The sequence below is a fragment of the Salmo trutta genome, chromosome 13 (genome assembly GCF_901001165.1).
Source record: "Salmo trutta chromosome 13, fSalTru1.1, whole genome shotgun sequence".
NCBI lineage: Eukaryota > Metazoa > Chordata > Actinopteri > Salmoniformes > Salmonidae > Salmo > Salmo trutta.
In genome coordinates this window covers 65,731,520-65,748,896 of record NC_042969.1, presented here as the reverse complement: position 1 = coordinate 65,748,896, position 17,377 = coordinate 65,731,520, and the positions used below count along the sequence as shown (strand labels likewise).

At 44.5% G+C, this 17,377-nt stretch overlaps 2 protein-coding genes across 2 annotated transcripts; one reads left to right on the top strand and one right to left on the bottom strand.

Annotated features, from left to right (window-relative positions):
* Positions 1 to 4,605: 4,605 nt before the first annotated feature.
* LOC115206824 (multidrug and toxin extrusion protein 1-like) lies at positions 4,606 to 5,247 on the top strand. The gene is made up of 3 exons (XM_029774009.1): positions 4,606 to 4,728; positions 4,817 to 4,859; positions 5,000 to 5,247. Exons 1-3 carry the CDS (start codon positions 4,615 to 4,617, stop codon positions 5,245 to 5,247), a joined length of 405 nt encoding a protein of 134 aa, XP_029629869.1. The 5' UTR covers positions 4,606 to 4,614.
* Positions 5,248 to 5,552: 305 nt separating this feature from the next.
* On the bottom strand, positions 5,553 to 15,473 carry slc47a4 (solute carrier family 47 member 4). Its single transcript, XM_029773195.1, has 17 exons — positions 15,195 to 15,473; positions 14,489 to 14,590; positions 14,140 to 14,208; positions 13,750 to 13,898; positions 10,358 to 10,400; positions 10,126 to 10,170; positions 9,481 to 9,578; positions 9,218 to 9,315; positions 9,002 to 9,115; positions 8,802 to 8,869; positions 8,452 to 8,560; positions 8,217 to 8,292; positions 8,047 to 8,116; positions 7,676 to 7,808; positions 7,310 to 7,404; positions 6,956 to 7,039; positions 5,553 to 6,870 (listed from the first exon to the last, which is right to left on the bottom strand). Exons 1-17 carry the CDS (start codon positions 15,360 to 15,362, stop codon positions 6,580 to 6,582), a joined length of 1,812 nt encoding a protein of 603 aa, XP_029629055.1. The 5' UTR covers positions 15,363 to 15,473; the 3' UTR covers positions 5,553 to 6,579.
* Positions 15,474 to 17,377: the final 1,904 nt, after the last annotated feature.

Here is a 17,377-nt window from a genome sequence, read left to right as displayed (position 1 = left end):
TTTGTTCCTGTGGCTTTGGGATTTGTTGATCCTCACCATGGCTAAGCAGTTTGTTGTGTTTAACTACATTACTGGTGTGTTTTATTGTATCGTTATCACCAGATCTGTGTATGAGAGAACATTAATAACGTTTCTCTATGACATAACTAAGTCACTCACTGTAGTACACTGTCATTAACTTTGCTTACATATTCCTTTACACTTTAACTAGGGTGAGGTGTCTCTGTCATTGATTCTACATAACTGAATGTATTTCTTCCCCCTGAATTTCTACCAACAGGCAGATCAGGGAGAGGGTTGCTCAAGTTATGGCTTTCTATGCCCCTTTTCTTCTGTTATATGCAATATTGGTAAGGAGTCAATGCTTCTACTGTATCACAACTTATAGCTCCTTTATTCATCACAATATGGATCCACTTTCTATAATATCAAAGGTAGTATTGTAACTGCCAAAATAAAGGAAACACCAACATAAAGTGTCTTAATAGGGTGTTGGGCCACAACGAGCCAGAACAGTTTCAATGCACCTTGGCATAATTTCTACAAGTGGAGGGAGTCACAGATCTCTTCTAGCCATGGTAGCCAAAATAATGGGCTGTGTGGAAGCACCTGCTTTCAATATTTTTTTTTAACCTTTACCTTAAACTCCCAATATACTTTGCATCCTTCATTTACTCAAGTGTTTCCTTTATTTTGGACGTTATCTGTATATACAGTGCCTTCAGAAAGCTCCGGACTGGAGGGCGACTCTGGGAGCTCCGGACTGGAGGGCGACTCTGGGAGCTCCGGACTGGAGTCGCCCTCGCCGGACTGGAGGGCGACTCTGGGAGCGCCGGACTGGAGTCGCCCTCCGACTCTGGGAGCTCCGGACTGGAGGGCGACTCTGGGAGCGCCGGACTGGAGTCGCCCTCCGACTCTTGGAGCTCCGGACTGGAGTCGCCCTCCGACTCTTGGAGCTCCGGACTGGAGTCGCCCTCCGACTCTGGGAGCTCCGGACTGGAGGGCAACTCTGGGAGCGCCGGACTGGAGGGCGACTCTGGGAGCGCCGGACTGGAGTCGCCCTCCGACTCTGGGAGCGCCGGACTGGAGTCGCCCTTTGACTCTGGGAGCGCCGGACTGGAGTCGCCCTCCGACTCTGGGAGCGCCGGACTGGAGTCGCCCTCCGACTCTGGGAGCTCCGGACTGGAGTCGCCCTCCGACTCTGGGAGCTCCGGACTGGAGTCGCCCTCCGACTCTGGGAGCTCCGGACTGGAGTCGCCCTCCGACTCCGGGAGCGCCGGACTGGAGTCGCCCTCCGACTCTGGGAGCGCCGGACTGGAGGGCGACTCTGGGAGCGCCAGACTGGAGGGCGACTCTGGGCCGTCTCTGCTGGCTCCGGACTGTGGGCCTCCTCCAGACGGGGCATTGTTGCCGGACACTCTGGACGGGGCACTGTTGCCGGACACTCTGGACGGGGACTGCGCACTGAAGGCCTGATGCGTGGGGCTGGCTTAGGAGGCGCCAGACTAGGGACACGCACCACAGGGCTAGTGCGAGGAGCTGGACTGGGCTGACGCACTGGAGGCCTGGTGCGTGGGGCTGGTACTGGAGGTACCAGACTGGAGACACGCACCCCAAGGCAAGTGCGAGGAGCGGGAACAGGACGTACTACACTGGGCTGACGCACTGGAGGCCTGGTGCGTGGTTCTGGCTTTGGAGGCGCCAGACTAGAGACATGCACCTCAGGGCTAGTGCGAGGAGCAGGAGCTGGATACACCGGGCCATGAGTAGGCACTGGAGGCCTGGAGCGCACCTCCTGCACAACCCGTCCTGGCTGGATGGTAATAGTAGCCCTGCATGAGCGGAGTGCTGGCACAGGGCGAACTGGGCTGTGCAGAGGCCTGATGGCTGCCGTGCGTAGAGCAGGCATAGGGTAGCCTGGGCCTAGGAAGCGCACCGGTGGCCAGATGTGCTGCGCAGGCATCCTCCTTCCAGGCTGGATGCCCACTCTAGCACGGCACTTGCGAGGGGCTGGGATCGCTCGCACCGGACTGTGCGTGGGCATGGGCGAGATTGTGCGCACTTCCGCATACACTGGCGCTCTCCACTCCACACGCTCCCCATAATAAACACGGGGAGTTGGCTTAGGGCTCACCCTTGGCCCAGCCAAACTACCCGTGTGCACCCCCCCCAAAAATGTATTGGGGGTGCCTCTCAGGCTTCCTTGCCAGCCGTGTCCCAGCATAGCGTTCTCTGTCCTCTCCAGCCTTCCTCCATGGTCCTTCTCCCACTAGTATCTGCTCCCAAGTCCAAAACTCCTTATAACTCTGCTGCTTCTCCTTCCTCCGCTGCTTGGTCCGTTGATGGTGGGTAGTTCTGTCACGGGTGGACCAAAACGCAGCGGGAACGTGTAAACTCATCTTCTTATTTTATTAAAAAAGGAAACAAAAGAAACACGTATACAAAAAACAACAAACGACACTTAACAGTCCCGTCAGGTGCACGAACACAAAACAGGAAACAACTACCCACAAATCCCATAGAAAAAACACCCCTCTTAAATAAGACCTTCAACTAGAAGCAACGAGGAGCAGCTGCTTCCAATTGAAGGTCAACCCAATAAATACCACATAGAAATAGACATACTAGAACTAACATAGAAATAGACTAACAACGAAAATAGCCCAACAAACCCCGAAACACTCTAAACAAACAGCCCCTGCCACGCCCTGACCAAACTACAATAACAAACAACCTCTTTTACTGGTCAGGACGTGACAGGTTGTTGATCATTGCTGGACAAACATTTTCAGGTCTTAGATTTTCAAATAAATTTAAGCCGACACTGTCACGCCTGCTCCCTGCATTACGCACTCCTGCCATCATTACGCACACCTGCTCCCCTCGTCACTCGCATCAGCGATTCATTACACTCACCTGGACTCACTCACCTGTTTATTTCCTCCCTTATATCTGTCTGTTCCCGAGGTTGTCCCCCGCATCAGCATTAATTGTCGTATGTCTTTGTCTTACCTGGTTCTGATGCTGTTCCATGTCTGTGCTAAATTAAATGTCAACTCTCCGTACCTGCTTCTCATATCCAGCATTGGTCCTTACCACAGGAACATTCACTGTCTTCTTGGTAAGCAGCTCCAGTGTAGATGTGGCCTTGTGTTTTAAGTTATTGTCCTGATGAAATGGTGAATTCATCTCCCAGTGTCTGGTGGAAGGCAGACTGAACCAGGTTTTTCTCTGGGAATTTGCCTGTGCTAAACTCGGTTTTTTTTTTAAATCCTGAAAACTCCCAGTCCTTAACAATTCCAAGCATACCCATAGCATGATGCAGCCACCACTATCCTTGAAAATATGAACAGTGTTACTCAGTAATGTTTAGGGCAAATCCAATACAGCACATAACAGTTTGTATTCAGGACAAAAAGTGAATTGCTTTGCCACACTCTTTTGTAGTATTACTTTAGTGCCTTGTTGCAAACAGGATGCATGAGTATTTGTATTCTGTACAGGCTTCCAGTTTTTCACTCTGTCAATTAGGTTAGTGTTGTGGAGTAACCACAATGTTGATCATACCTCAGTTTTCTCCTATCATAGCCATTAAACTCTTACTTTTAGTCACCATTGGCCTCATGGTGAAATCCCTGAGCATTTCTTTTCCAATCTTAGGAATGACGCCTGTATTCTTGTAACGACTGGGTGTATTGATACACCATCCAAAGTGTAATAACTTCACCATTCTTTTTTTATTTTTACACATCTATCAATCAGTGCCCTTTGCGAGTCATTGGAAAACCTCCCTTGTCTTTGTGGTTGAATCTGTTTGCAATTTACTGATCGACTGAGGGACCTTACAGATAATTATGTGTAGCGTACAGAGATGAGGTAGTCATTCAAAAATCATGTTAAACATTATTGCACACAGAGTCCATGAAACTTATGCGAGTTGTTAAGCACATTTTTACTCCTGAACTTATTTAGACTTGCCATAACAAAGAGGTTGAATACTTCTCGACTCAAGACATTTCAGCTTTTCATTTTTTATTTATTAATAAAAAAATAAAACATAATTCCACTTTGACATTATGGCGTCTTGTGTGCAGGCCAGTGACAAAACAACTCAATTTAATACATTTTAAATTCAGCCTGTAACACAACAAACATTTGGAAAAGTAAAGGGCTGTGAATACTTTCTGAAGGCACTGCACACATGTTTGTAGTGCAACAGTAACCGTGTCTGGTTCTCCTGTTTCCCCAGGCTGCCTCAGGTAGGATTATAAGGGGGGCAGGGAAGCAGAAGGTTGGGGCGATATGCAACATCCTGGGTTACTATGGGGTTGGCTTTTCTATTGGAGTGTCCCTGATGTTTGCTGCCAATGCTAAGAATCATGGGTAAGAACACCTATAAATGTTTTCTGAATTTTGTCTTATGAATTTATGGGGTAATACACTTGTTTCTTTTTCAGTGTTTTGATTGCTCCAATATTGCACCTGGGCGCCTGACTGTTTTGTAATTTAACATCACATTGTTGGTTTGTGTAGCAAGGTGACAAGTTGGCTAAAGCGAAGACAAACTGGCGCCAATCTCCCTACTGCCTCTTTCAGATGTCTTCTCTTTGACTTATGTTTCCTCTCCTCCCCCAGGCCTGTGGACCAGTCTGTTTACCTGTGTTCCTACAGTCCTCCTTCCTCATTGTCTATCTATCCAGAATGAACTGGAAGAAAGCCACTGTAGAGGTGAACACAGGCAAAACCCTCAAGTCTTTATTTAATTTAATGTAAATGCCTTGAAGAGGATCTTAATGATGTGTTGGGTTGTTTGCAGGCCCAGATCAGAGCTGGGGTACAGGTGAACTCTACAGACATGGGTAAGAAAGTCTCCATTAATCATTGACCCTTCACTTTACTGTTCATCATAGCTCTCTCCATGGCTTTACAAAGGTATCCTTTTATTCTTGGTTATGTAAAAAATAATGCTCAGTCTAATAGGTGTGTTTCTGTGTGACAGACTTGGCCCCAGAGGCCCATTCAAATGATTCAGCTCCATGTGAGGGCCACAAAGACAGACGTGCCCTGGCTGAAGATGGGGCTGATGGTGAGGCTGGGGACAGGGTGGCCCTCATCAAGGTGGAGGCACTGCTGGCCCACAGGGCCCTGATAATGCGGAGGGGCCTGGCTCTGTGTCATGCTCTTCATCCCGGCTCTGGGAATCATCAACCTACTGCTCACCAACCTCACTTGATGAACACAGAGTGAGTTCCAGAGAAAATAGGTTTAAAAATGAATGGGTTCCAGAGATAGCTCCACTCAGCGAGAGTGGTCAGAGGACCACCTAAGCAGAGAAGATAAGAGTGGAGAGGAAACTACAGTATGGTGCCAAAATTCCAGTACTGTTGGTCTGTGAGGAGCCAAGGGATTACTTATTCTGGGGCTTTTCATTAACCATCTGAATGAAACTGTATCGCACTGTCTGAGCTGATTACACAAACCAATCAAACCTAATGTTTTCTCATGGTAATATGATATATTGTAAACCAAAAAATAAAGACAGACTCACACTGTACCATCCCAAATTTTTGTATTGCATTCTATTAATTCATTCCAAAACCAGTGGCGTCATGTCCATAGGGGGCACGTGCCCCCTCAGATTTGTCTGATTTTTACTTCTGAACTTCATTTTTAAGCCCACATTTTACCATCATTTATAAGATCTGGCAGTGGTATTTTATGGAGGAGCACACTGACTGGACCAGGCAAAGAGTACACCCCCCTTTATTCTTCCTAGTAAGTGGTTCCCTCCAAGGTGCAAAGAGATGCCTAGGCAGGAAGCTAGAAACTCTACTGCATGCAGTGGAAGAGAGGGAGAGTAGAGTGACACACAGCATTTTATTTTAGCTGCCGGTGATGTGCAGAAGGGTATATATGTAAATTAATTTGATCAAGCTGTGTAGCCTATTGATTCCTTCTTGATGAATATATCAAATTAAAATGCTTTGTTTCTCTGTAATACTAGCCACCTAGCAAGTTTTTGAAATGGGCTTTAGCTAACCAGCTAGATAGGTTCCCAACTTCATACCTACACGTTTAGAAAAAAGGATTACAAAAGGGTTCTGAGGTTGTCCCCATAGGATAACACTTTTTGTGGGGCAGAACTCCTTTTGATTACATGTAGAACCCTCTTGGGTTCCATCTGGAACCAAAAGGGTTCTCCTATGGGGACAGCCGAAGAGTGTAGCTAACACCATGTCAGGCTATCAATCAAGTTAGAGTAGCTTGTCTTATCTTAGCTGGGCTTGCTTGCTGCCAAGGTTGCTACACTTTAGAAAAACAAGCAATTACTAAATGTACTGAAGGCATAACATTTCTTAAAGAATCAATTTGCATCATTAATTAAAATGACAATTGAACAAGTAAAGAGGTATGCGTAGATAACCTATTCAGAAAAATATACAATGATTATAGCTCTAGATTGCAGGAAAAAGCTGATTCACATTTAATAATTGGTGTAATAACAGATTCAGTGACACAGCACACTATGACTTAATTGTCTTGCTACAGGGTCTGTTCTGGGTCGCCCAGGTATTACTCCTAGATGAGAACTGTTGACGGGGTGAGTTCAGGGGGGTAGGTCGCGTTGCTCCAGTCTACACTCAGATTGCTCCATGTGCTGATTGGTAGAGGCAGTAGAAGATGGACACTGGTCCCCACAGCTAGGATTACAATGGCAGTCAGTACGGTCAGACCTCTCCTCAGGACCAGCTGGGTGGTGGAGAGCAGGGCTCTGGGGCTCCCATCCTCCTTCTGCACCTCTGGGGTCCAATTGCTTCCCCTGAGGTCCCCCTGGCCCTCAGCACTCACTGACATGTATCCATTCACAATCTGGGTTAGAACAATGTTATTTGTGAGAGTATAGTATAAATAACATAAAAAATAGGACTGAGCAAAATGTTCTACTCATACTCACCCTCCCATTGTTCTCTGTGTGGTCAGGTGCAACTATACTCCTCATTGACACCATATGTCCAGCCTTTCCAGCTCGTTTCACAGCCTGTCCCAAACAGTTGAACTCCATGATGCTGACAGCAAATATTTTCCTTCACCCACCCCAGGCCACTACTATGCTTCACAGAAACCAGAACTATAGAGGCTGCCCCAGGCCACTACTATGCTTCACAGAAACCAGAACTATAGAGGCTGCCCCAGGCCACTATTATGCTTCACAGAAACCATAAAGATAGAGGTATGGGCTGTCAGCCTCTCAATCACCTGAGTCCCTGTATGTTCCAGATAGGGAAGTGAAAAGCCACTGGTGACATACCTTCTCTGTCATTTTCTTCCAGTCGAGCCTGAATATGACAGTGATGAAGAAGCTGGACTGTATAATTACACAGATTAACAGGCCTAACCAGAACCCTGTGGAGAGGAGAGGAGACCATCTTTGACCAAGGACAGAGAACATTGTCATCTTCAATACAGAATAGCCCTGCTATTCATGATTCTTAATTGCTAGTGAGAGCAAATCGTTTTTCTGAATGTTTTTGTACCACATTTCTGAATTTGATCATAACCATACTTCTGTTGCAAGTATATGGCAAGGCAGTAAGAATGAGAAAAGACCTCTGGTCATGAAAAAGATGTCTAAAATTGTGTTTGGTTTTCATAAAATTCAGAACTGAGTATATACCTACAACCCTGAGGCCAGCTGCAAACATCAAAGAGATGCCCAGTGGAAGGCCCACGCAGTAGTAGGTGATGAGATTAGCCATCGCTGCTATCTTCTGTTGGCCCGTGCCCAGGATGATTCCCATACACACACACTGGGACGGACAGACAAATCTCAGATTAGTGGGTGTTAACAGAGAGAGACAAACACTGTTGGCTGGCTGTCACCAGGTTTCACGTCTTATCACTCATTCAACCAATGTTCCTGGGTCCTGGAAAATTACACAGACCATCTCTCTTATTCCACTGTATATTGAGTTCTTATTGTAGCAGTCTTATTGTATAAAATGTTATTCATTTTTCAATGGTTACAAACCACTTGAGTGCACTTACCACTAGCCCATCAAAGAACTGAAGAACACAGTACACACTGAGAAGTTGAGAGACCAGATCTATGATCTGCCTGAAAAGGAAAGAGAGCATGGTTATTAAGATGGTCAGGTTCCAATTTGGGACTGTCTTGACTTGAATCATTATGTTGAATATATGTACACTCTACTTACTCATCAGAAGTAAACATGAAGCCGATTACTGTTTTAGTAGAGATCAGCATGATTCCCTGAATTACTGCCATTGAACCTAGAGCATGGGACAGAGGAAAAAGACCAAGCTCTACTGCAAAATAACTACTAGTTTGTCAAAGTAATTATTGTCAGTTTAGTTAACCACGGATCACCATAGATCATCATAGATGGTTTAAATAAAGGCCATATGAGCTGGGGGAAGTGTGTGACTGACCTGAGAGGGCGAGGGACACCTTGCTGGTGAGGATGGCCCCGGCTGTGTCTCCGGCCCCCAGGGCGTTCCCCACACGAACACATGCTGCAGCTTGGATCCCCAGGGGGAACTTTACCCACACAACACAACACATTAACTGGATGCCTCATAAACAGCTTGCTGTCTTAGTCTAACCATGCCTCAAACAAAGTTAATGTGTGTTTTCGCCTCAAATTTTACTTTGACCTGTAGCCTACAATTTTGGGTTATTCTTCAACTTATTTGGACTGGATAGCCAGGGCATTGGGTTTTGTTTGGTTTCCATGATAGGACTGTTAGGGTGGGTGTGTAAGGAGTTCAGTACACAGTACCATGTAGTTGATGAAAGCCAGCATTATGACCACGTGTTGAGCAGCCAGGTCCACTTCACTCAGCATGCCTGAGAAAGAGAGAAGGAAAGAGAGAGGGGGAAGAATGCAGAGGTGGATGTTACATAAATATGGTTGTTTTGGCCTTTTGAATGTGACTGTTCATTGGTTCATTGGTGTTAACCTTAAGAGCTGAAATGTACCTGCAAGGAACCCCCCAAGCTCATAGATCCACCATTCGAAACACAGCATCAGTGTACTGGGGATGGCTAGTTTCATATAAGAGCCCCACTCCTGCAGCGCTTCTGTAGTCCAGCCTGTAGGGAGAGACACTGGCCTGTTCATCCCAACACAAACCAGTCGATTTCAGTGGGTCACATTCATCAGGCACAATCACAGAGATGTGAATGTTCTATTACCTCCCCATGTTTTCACATATAGCTTCTTCCAAAAAATGTAAGCAAACAAGAAAGAACATATGTAGAGTTGGGAAAGCGTATTAGCTGCTGCCGACCCTCTAGAAAACAAACACACACAAACAAACAAACAAAAACACACTCCATGAAATGATAATGAGCATTGCATACTTACACTGGCTGGTACATACTTGATACTCTGACTATGTTACTGACTGTTAAGAATATGGCACTGTTATCAATGTTTCTTGTGTGAGCACACCTACATAACTCCCAGGTCCATCCAGTAGAGCAGGATATAGTTTGTCACCACGTTGGTGATGTTGGCCGCTGCTGCTGTGTACATCTGAGGCAGTATTATCCCCTGAGCACAGAAACACACTCGTTGATATGATTATAAACATCAGATTCACACCTATGATTGTCTTACTCCTTAACACAGATGATATACAAGAGACTGGAATGAGGATGCCGTCATAGAAATAAGAATAAATAGAAAGGGCATCTCCATATAAGTCATTGACGGCATAATGGGTGGACTGGCAGCCATTTTGAGTGTACCCATGCCAGGAAGGAAAATCAGGAAGTGTACCCTTCAATCTGTGCTGTGATTTGTTGAGTCAACTAAACTAACTTTACAAAAAAAAATGAGCCACATCAGTTAGCATCATTTGAATGAACATGCTACATGACCATGGTAATTCAGCATCACTTGATAGAACATTCCAAAATAACATGACAATTATTGCATTACAGTACCGGGCAGCCATTGCGATTGTACTATGAGTTTACCAGTCAATTGCCAGGGTAAGAGCTTCCAAGGCCATTCTATTCATTCTTATTTCTATGGATGCGATGAGGTGTGAGAAACAAAACAAGTCATTTGTAGCCCAGCAGCACGGTCAGTGTACCTGGTTTTGGAGATAAGACGCCTGAAGTTGATGCAGGAAAATAGCCTAAAATAAAGAGATAGAGAGTAAATTATAAAGACAGGGAGAAGAGGATGTTTAATGCAATTTAATGAGAAAACACTAAATGTACTCTTCATCTAATAAGAATAGGTTAACGGAGCCAACGAGTTGAAAACAGACTTAATTGAAGCCACTCTAAACAAGTGGGTGTTTGATAAAACAGATGACTCACTGGCACTGCAGGTAGGTAGGCGATGACATACAGCTGTGCTATCCTAAAATACAGAGCATATGTTCACTGTTAAATCACACTAAATTACTACACGTGTTTCCATGTATTGACCCTATACACACCACATACTGCTACGGTCTATCCATTTACCATTATGTTGTCCATAAAAATCCCCTATTCAGGCAGCAGTGTCAAAATGTTTATTGCGTCTACAAACGAACAGCAATCTCTATATCTCATTGAGTAAGTCAATTGGCTGTGAAAACATTGCTGGCGTTTCCACTGAATGGAGTGTTTGTGGAATTGCAGGTTGCCACATTTGATGCTGAGAGCAGCCAGAAATGGTGTTATTGCAGCTAAGAGAATGAAGAGTTATGTTCTCCCCAACTAGCATACAAACAAGCACATATCTTTACCCAGCATCAGAGGCACGGCACTGTGCATCGGCTGTATTTGTGCTTTGCTCTGGTCATACAGTGTGAGTAGGGCCTCATATTTTTCCTGACCATGTGACCTGATCAGGAACAACAAGTGTCAAACATATCAAAATATATTTTATATTTGAGATTCTTCAAAGTCGCCACCCTTTGCCTTGATGACTGGGGCTCCTGAGTGGCGCAGCGGTCTAAGGCACTGCATCTCAGTGCTAGAGGTGTCACTACAGATCCTGGTTCAATTCCAGGGTGTATCACAAATGGCAGTGATTGGGAGTCCCATAGGGTGGCGCACAATTGGCCCAGTGTCGTTAGGGTTTGGCCGGGGTAAGCCGTCATTGTAAATAACAATTTGTTCTTAACTGACTTGCCTAGTTAAATAAAGGTTAAAAAAAGACAGCTTTGCATTCTCTCAACCAGCTTCATGAGGAATGCTTTTCCAACAGTCTTGAATGAGTTCCCACATATGCTGAGCACTGCTTTTCCTTCACTCTGCGGTCCAATTCATCCCAAACCATCTCAATTGGGTTGAGGTCAGGTGATTGTGGAGGCCAGGTCATCTGATGCAGTACTCCATCACTCTCCTTCTTGGTCAAATAGCCCTTACATAGCCTAGAGGTGTGTTTTGGGACATTTTACTATTGAAAAACAAATGTTAGTCCCAATAAGCACAAACAAGATGGGATGGTATATCGCTGCAGAATGCTGTGGTAGCCATGCTGGTTAAGTGTGCCTTGAATTCTAAATAAATCACTGACAGTGTCACGAGCAATGCACCCCCACACCATCACACCTCCTCCATGCTTCACGGTGGGAACAACGCATACAGAGATCATCCATTCACCTACTCTGCGTCTCCCAAAGATACAGCGATTGGAACCAAAAATCTCAAATTTGGACTCAGATTTCCACTGGTCTAATCTCCATTGCTCGTGTTTTTTGGCCCAAGCAAGTCTCTTCTTATTATTGGTGTCCCTTAGAAATGGTTTCTTTGCAGTAAATCGACCATGAAGGCCTGATTCATGCAGTCTGCTCTGAACAGTCGATGATGAGATGTGTCTGTTACTTGAATTCTGTGAAACATTTATTTGGGCTGCAATTTCTGAGGCTGGTAACTCTAATGAACTTATTCTCTGCAGCAGAGGTAATTCTGGGTCTTCCTTTCCTGTGGCGGTCCTCATGAGAGACAGTTTCATCATAGCGTTTGATGGTTTTGCGACTGCAATTGAAGAAACTTTCAAAGTTCTTGAAATGTTCCACATTGACTGACCTTCATGACTGACCATTACTGACCTTCAAATGTATAAACTTTTGACTGGTACTGTACATTACTGCTTTACCCACTTCATATGTATATAGTGTATTCTAGTCAATGCTCATCCTATATAAATACTGCTGTGCACACCTTTTCTATTCATATACTATCAATACTATCTATACACACCATCATATACATAGATATTTATATTCTGGACATTGCTTGTTCTGATATTTCTTAATTCCTTTCTTTTAATTTTGTGGAATTTGTGTGTATTGCTTTATATTGTTAGGTATTACTGCACTGTTGGAGCTAGATCCATAAGCATTACGCTGCACCTGCAATAACATCTGCAAAATATGTGTACGCGACCAATATGTACGCGATCAATTCTCGGGCGGACTCTTTTCTCTGTATACATCAATGATGTCGCTCTTGCTGCTGGTGATTCTCTGATCCATCTCTACGCAGACGACACCATTCTGTATACCTGTGGCCCTTCTTTGGACACTGTGTTAACAAACCTCCAGACGAGCTTCAATGCCATACAACTCTCCTTCCGTTGCCTTCAACTGCTCTTATGCAAGTAAAACTAAATGCATGCTCTTCAACCGATCGCTGCCCGCACCTGCCCGCCCGTCCAGCATCACTACTCTGGACGGTTCTGACTTAGAATATGTGGACAACTACAAATACCTAGGTGTCTGCTTAGACTGTAAGCTCTCCTTCCAGACTCACATCAAACATCTCCAATACAAAGTTAAATCTAGAATCGGCTTCCTATTTCGCGACAAAGCATCCGTCACTCATGCTGCCAAACATACCCTCGTAAAACTGACTATCCTACCGATCCTTGACTTCGGCGATGTAATTTACAAAATAGCCTCCAACACTTTACTCAGCAAATTGGATGTAGTCTATCACAGTGCCATCCGTTTTGTCACCAAGCCCCATATACTACCCACCACTGCGACCTGTATGCTCTCGTTGGCTGGCCCTCGCTACATATTCGTCGCCAGACCCACTGGCTCCAGGTCATCTATAAGTCTTTGCTAGGTAAAGCCCCGCCTTATCTCAGCTCACAACACACACCCGTAGCACGCGCTCCAGCAGGTATATTTCACTGGTCATCCCCAAAGCAAACTCCTCGTTTGGCCTCCTTTCCTTCCAGTTCTCTGCTGCCAATGACTGGAACGAATTGCAAAAATCACTGAAGCTGCAGTATTATATATCTCTCACTAACTTTAAGCATCAGCTGTCAGAGCAGCTTACAGATCATTGCACCTGTACATAGCCCATCTGTAAATAGCCCACCCAACTACCTCATTCCCATATTGTTATTTATTTCTCCTTTGCACCCCAGTATCTCTACTTGCACATTCATCTTCTGTACATCTATCACGCCAGTGTTTAATTGCTAAATTGTAATTATTTAGCCACTATGGCCTATTTATTGCCCTACCTCCCTAATCTTACTACATTTGCACACTGTATATAGATTTTTTTACTGTGTCAATGACTGTACGTTTGTTTATCCCATGTGTAACTCTGTGTTGTTGTTTGTGTCGCACTGCTTTGATTTATCTTGGCCAGGTCGCAGTTGGAAATGAAAACTTGTTCTCAACTGGCCTACCTTGTTAAATAAAGGTGAAATGAAAAATAGCATTGACTTGATTTGATTTTGACACTGTAGGTGTTACCTGGCCACTTCAGGCTCCTGGCCCAGAGCCAGCAGGATAGACTGGGTGTTGAGGAGCATGGCCCAGCAGGGCAGACAGAAGAGCAGTAGGATCAACACACTCCTCTGGAGAATCACCCCCACACGCTGCAGGTTCTTACCACCAAATGTCTGCTCTCTCACACACACACACACACACACACACACACACACACACACACACACACACACACACACACACACACACACACACACACACACACACACACACACACACACACATACACACACACACACACACAGCGTGAATTACATAAGACATTATCGTTAGGGTCACAGACTCTGACAGTTGCATATATTTCAACAGGAACGTATACTTCAACTACTGCAAGTTTCATATACATGTACATACCTGAGATACCAAAGTGTCACATGCTAAGGCAAGTCCACCTCCTGTTGCTGCAGTCGTAACATTAATAGTCTGAAGAAGATGACCATCAAACACATTTACAGCACACGATTACATAAAGATTTACATTCTTACAGTATGTTGATGGTTTTTTATGATTATTGATTATTACTATGCCCTTTCTTGTGGTTTTTCAAAGGAATACCAGAATCTGTAGGGACCTGAGGTGATGTTGTAATATTTCTTTCCATTCTCCCTCCTTTCCTCTCCAACCACATACAGAGGAGACATTTTCTTATCTAAGCTGATAGATGCCAGCAGAGTACACAACATAGCCAGAGGATTGACTCACTGCGCAGGCCAGGCCATAGCCAGCTAACACCTCATTCCCCAGGCGACCACAGAACATAGTGATGACAAATGGAAGCAGGTAGTTTAGGATTCGAGATAGCAGCTAGGGGAAGAAAACACTCATAAACAATAACAAACACCCCACTGGACAAAAAAACCCAAATCTATGTGATGATGTTGAATCAATGTGGAAAACTCATTGGATTTACTAAAGTCATCAACGTAAAGACATTTCACCTCACTTTGAACCTAAATCCAATGACATGGTGAAATGTTTTGTTGATTTCATGTTGAATTCACAATAGTTGACAACTCAACCAAAATCAAAACTAGACGCTGAACTGACGTCTGTGCCCAGTGGGACAGACATTACTTCTAAGTCAATCAAGAGAAATATACTTGAAACACTAGTTCTGATGGGCTTTAGTGGCCCTCGGAGTGTACTTTGAATAAATCATAGTGCCATTAGTATGCACTGCACAGTACATCCTATAGCCTAGTATTTCACTCTCACAGAGTAATCTACCTATAACCCTGACAACAGAGCTATCCACTCCAAACAGGGCCACACAATAGTTGTGTCCCAAATAGCACCCTATATTCCCTTTATAATGCACTACCTGGTCAAAAGTAGTGTTCTATATAGGGAGTATATGGTGCCATTTCGGAAACACACAACAGGCTAGGTGGGCAGTGCCAGTCCTTACCAAGGGTCCAGTCATCCGGAGAATGTGGTAGAACTCCTCTCTGTGTGCCAGGGGGATTCTGTGTCTTACCCAGCGGCAGAAGAACAGTTTGGCACTAGACTCCTCCATTATAGGTGGATTAGAATTAGAAGTGGGCCCAGATGCCAGTGTAGGCCCAGAGTCTTCCATCCCAGCCTCTGTGTCTGTCCCCTCTCAGTCCTCAATAGTGTTACTGCTGGGAGTGTGCTGTAACTCCACTGTCACTGTCAGACAGACAGCTCCTCTGCAGCTGTGTAAGCACTGCTCTGGTCAGCAGGTCACCAATGCAAAGTTTCAACATCCCAAAAGGCTTACATATTAAATACAAGTGTGAAGCATCTCAAGTGCCTTGTCATTGCATAATAGAAGGACTCAGATAAACAGAACAACAAATTCAACCCAAAATACAGTACCAGTCAAAAGTTTGGACACATCGACTCATTCAAGGGTTTTTCTTTATTTTTACTATTTTCTACATTGTAGAATAATAGTGAAGACATAACAACTATGAAATAACAAATATGGAATCATGTAGTAACCAAAAAAGTTGTTACTATATTTTAGATTCTTTCAAGTAGCCACCCTTTGCCTTGATGACAGCTTCGCACACTCTTGGCATTCAACAAGGACCAAGCTGGAAGAGATACAGACCAATAAATACCAGTATTTCTATTGTAGGTCTTTTAACTGAATGACTAATACTTGTTGGGTATTTATGCTTTGTTTGTATCGAATGGATGGGGAGTGCCAACAGAGTGCCAACGGAGAGAAACATAATGATTTACATACATGCAATTAACCTTATCGTCATCCTCTTTCCTCAATGTGAAAAGAAATGAGATAGGTGATTAAGAGCATACAGTGGTTGTTGATAATATTTTTATGACAAGAATCTTAGCTTCTGACCAAGCAATCCACCTCAACTGCAAAGTCAAGTTCAAACTATTCAACTAGATGTGTGTTTATCATTGTGAAGGATGTAGCATCAAATGTTAAAGTGTCTGACAATCTCCCTTGTCAGAGCAGCAAAGATCACCCAGTCAGTACACTGGCATAAAGCAATTTACCTGGCCATCTGTAACACTGCGACAGCAGACTGTAATGCAAATGGGAAAAATATATCTTATGGATGGAATATATCCTTATATTCTCATAAACACTATATGGAAATGTGACTGTTGTCTGAAGTTCGTTTATGGAGGAGAATTACAAACCAAAACCAGTAGACACACCCACAAACTATGAAGACACCTTTCAGGTAGAGAGAACTGATGACAGTGACAGGGAGATGTAGTATCTAACTGCACTCCCACTATCTCAGCACTGGAGGGGGCAACAGGGCTGTAAATACATGGAGGGATGAAAGCTGTCTAAAATCTCAAGTTATCAAAAGGTTCCAAAAGGGTTCTTCAGCTGTCCCCAATAGGATAACCCTTTTTGGTTCCAGGTAAAACCATTTTGGGTACCATGTAAAACCCTTCTACGTGGAAGCCAAAATGGTTCTACCTGCAACCAAAAGGGGTTCTTCAAAGGGTTCTCCTATAGGGAGAGTGTACTGCATCAGTCTCTGGACCATCCCAGGATCAAGCCTGACTAAATCAATCAGGCCACATCAGACAAAATGTGCTGTGTCACTTGTCATCTTATTGTTTCCCCTCTGATGCCCATCTGTTATCGTGTTGTTCACAATCTGCTGGACTGATGATGGCACTTCATATCCCTGCTCTCCTCGCCTCTCTCTCTCTCTCTCTCTCTTGTTTGGACAGCTTAGAAACACAGGAACAGGGATTTGTGAAGAGGAGACACAGTGGGAAGATTGGATGCAGCGTGGGAATCAAACCCTCAGGTCTCCGTGGTCATTATACAGCTGATGTGCACAGAGCTGGCAGTGTTACCACTTGACCACAGGCACTGCAGAGGGAAGCTATTTCTGTCAGCTATGACATATTATTGTCCCCTGGCTTCCTCCTCTAGGTCTCAGCCTTCAGGATGAAAATAAACCCCCTGATAAGAGCCCTTCCCCCGCTTCTCTTCCTGGGCTGTTTGTATCAACTAGCAGCAGGTCAATAAAAAACAACCCTCCTTCATTCCAAAATACACTACTGATATCTCCCTCTCCACCAAGGAAACGATCCCCTTTCAGCACTAAGACAATGTTTTTCCAG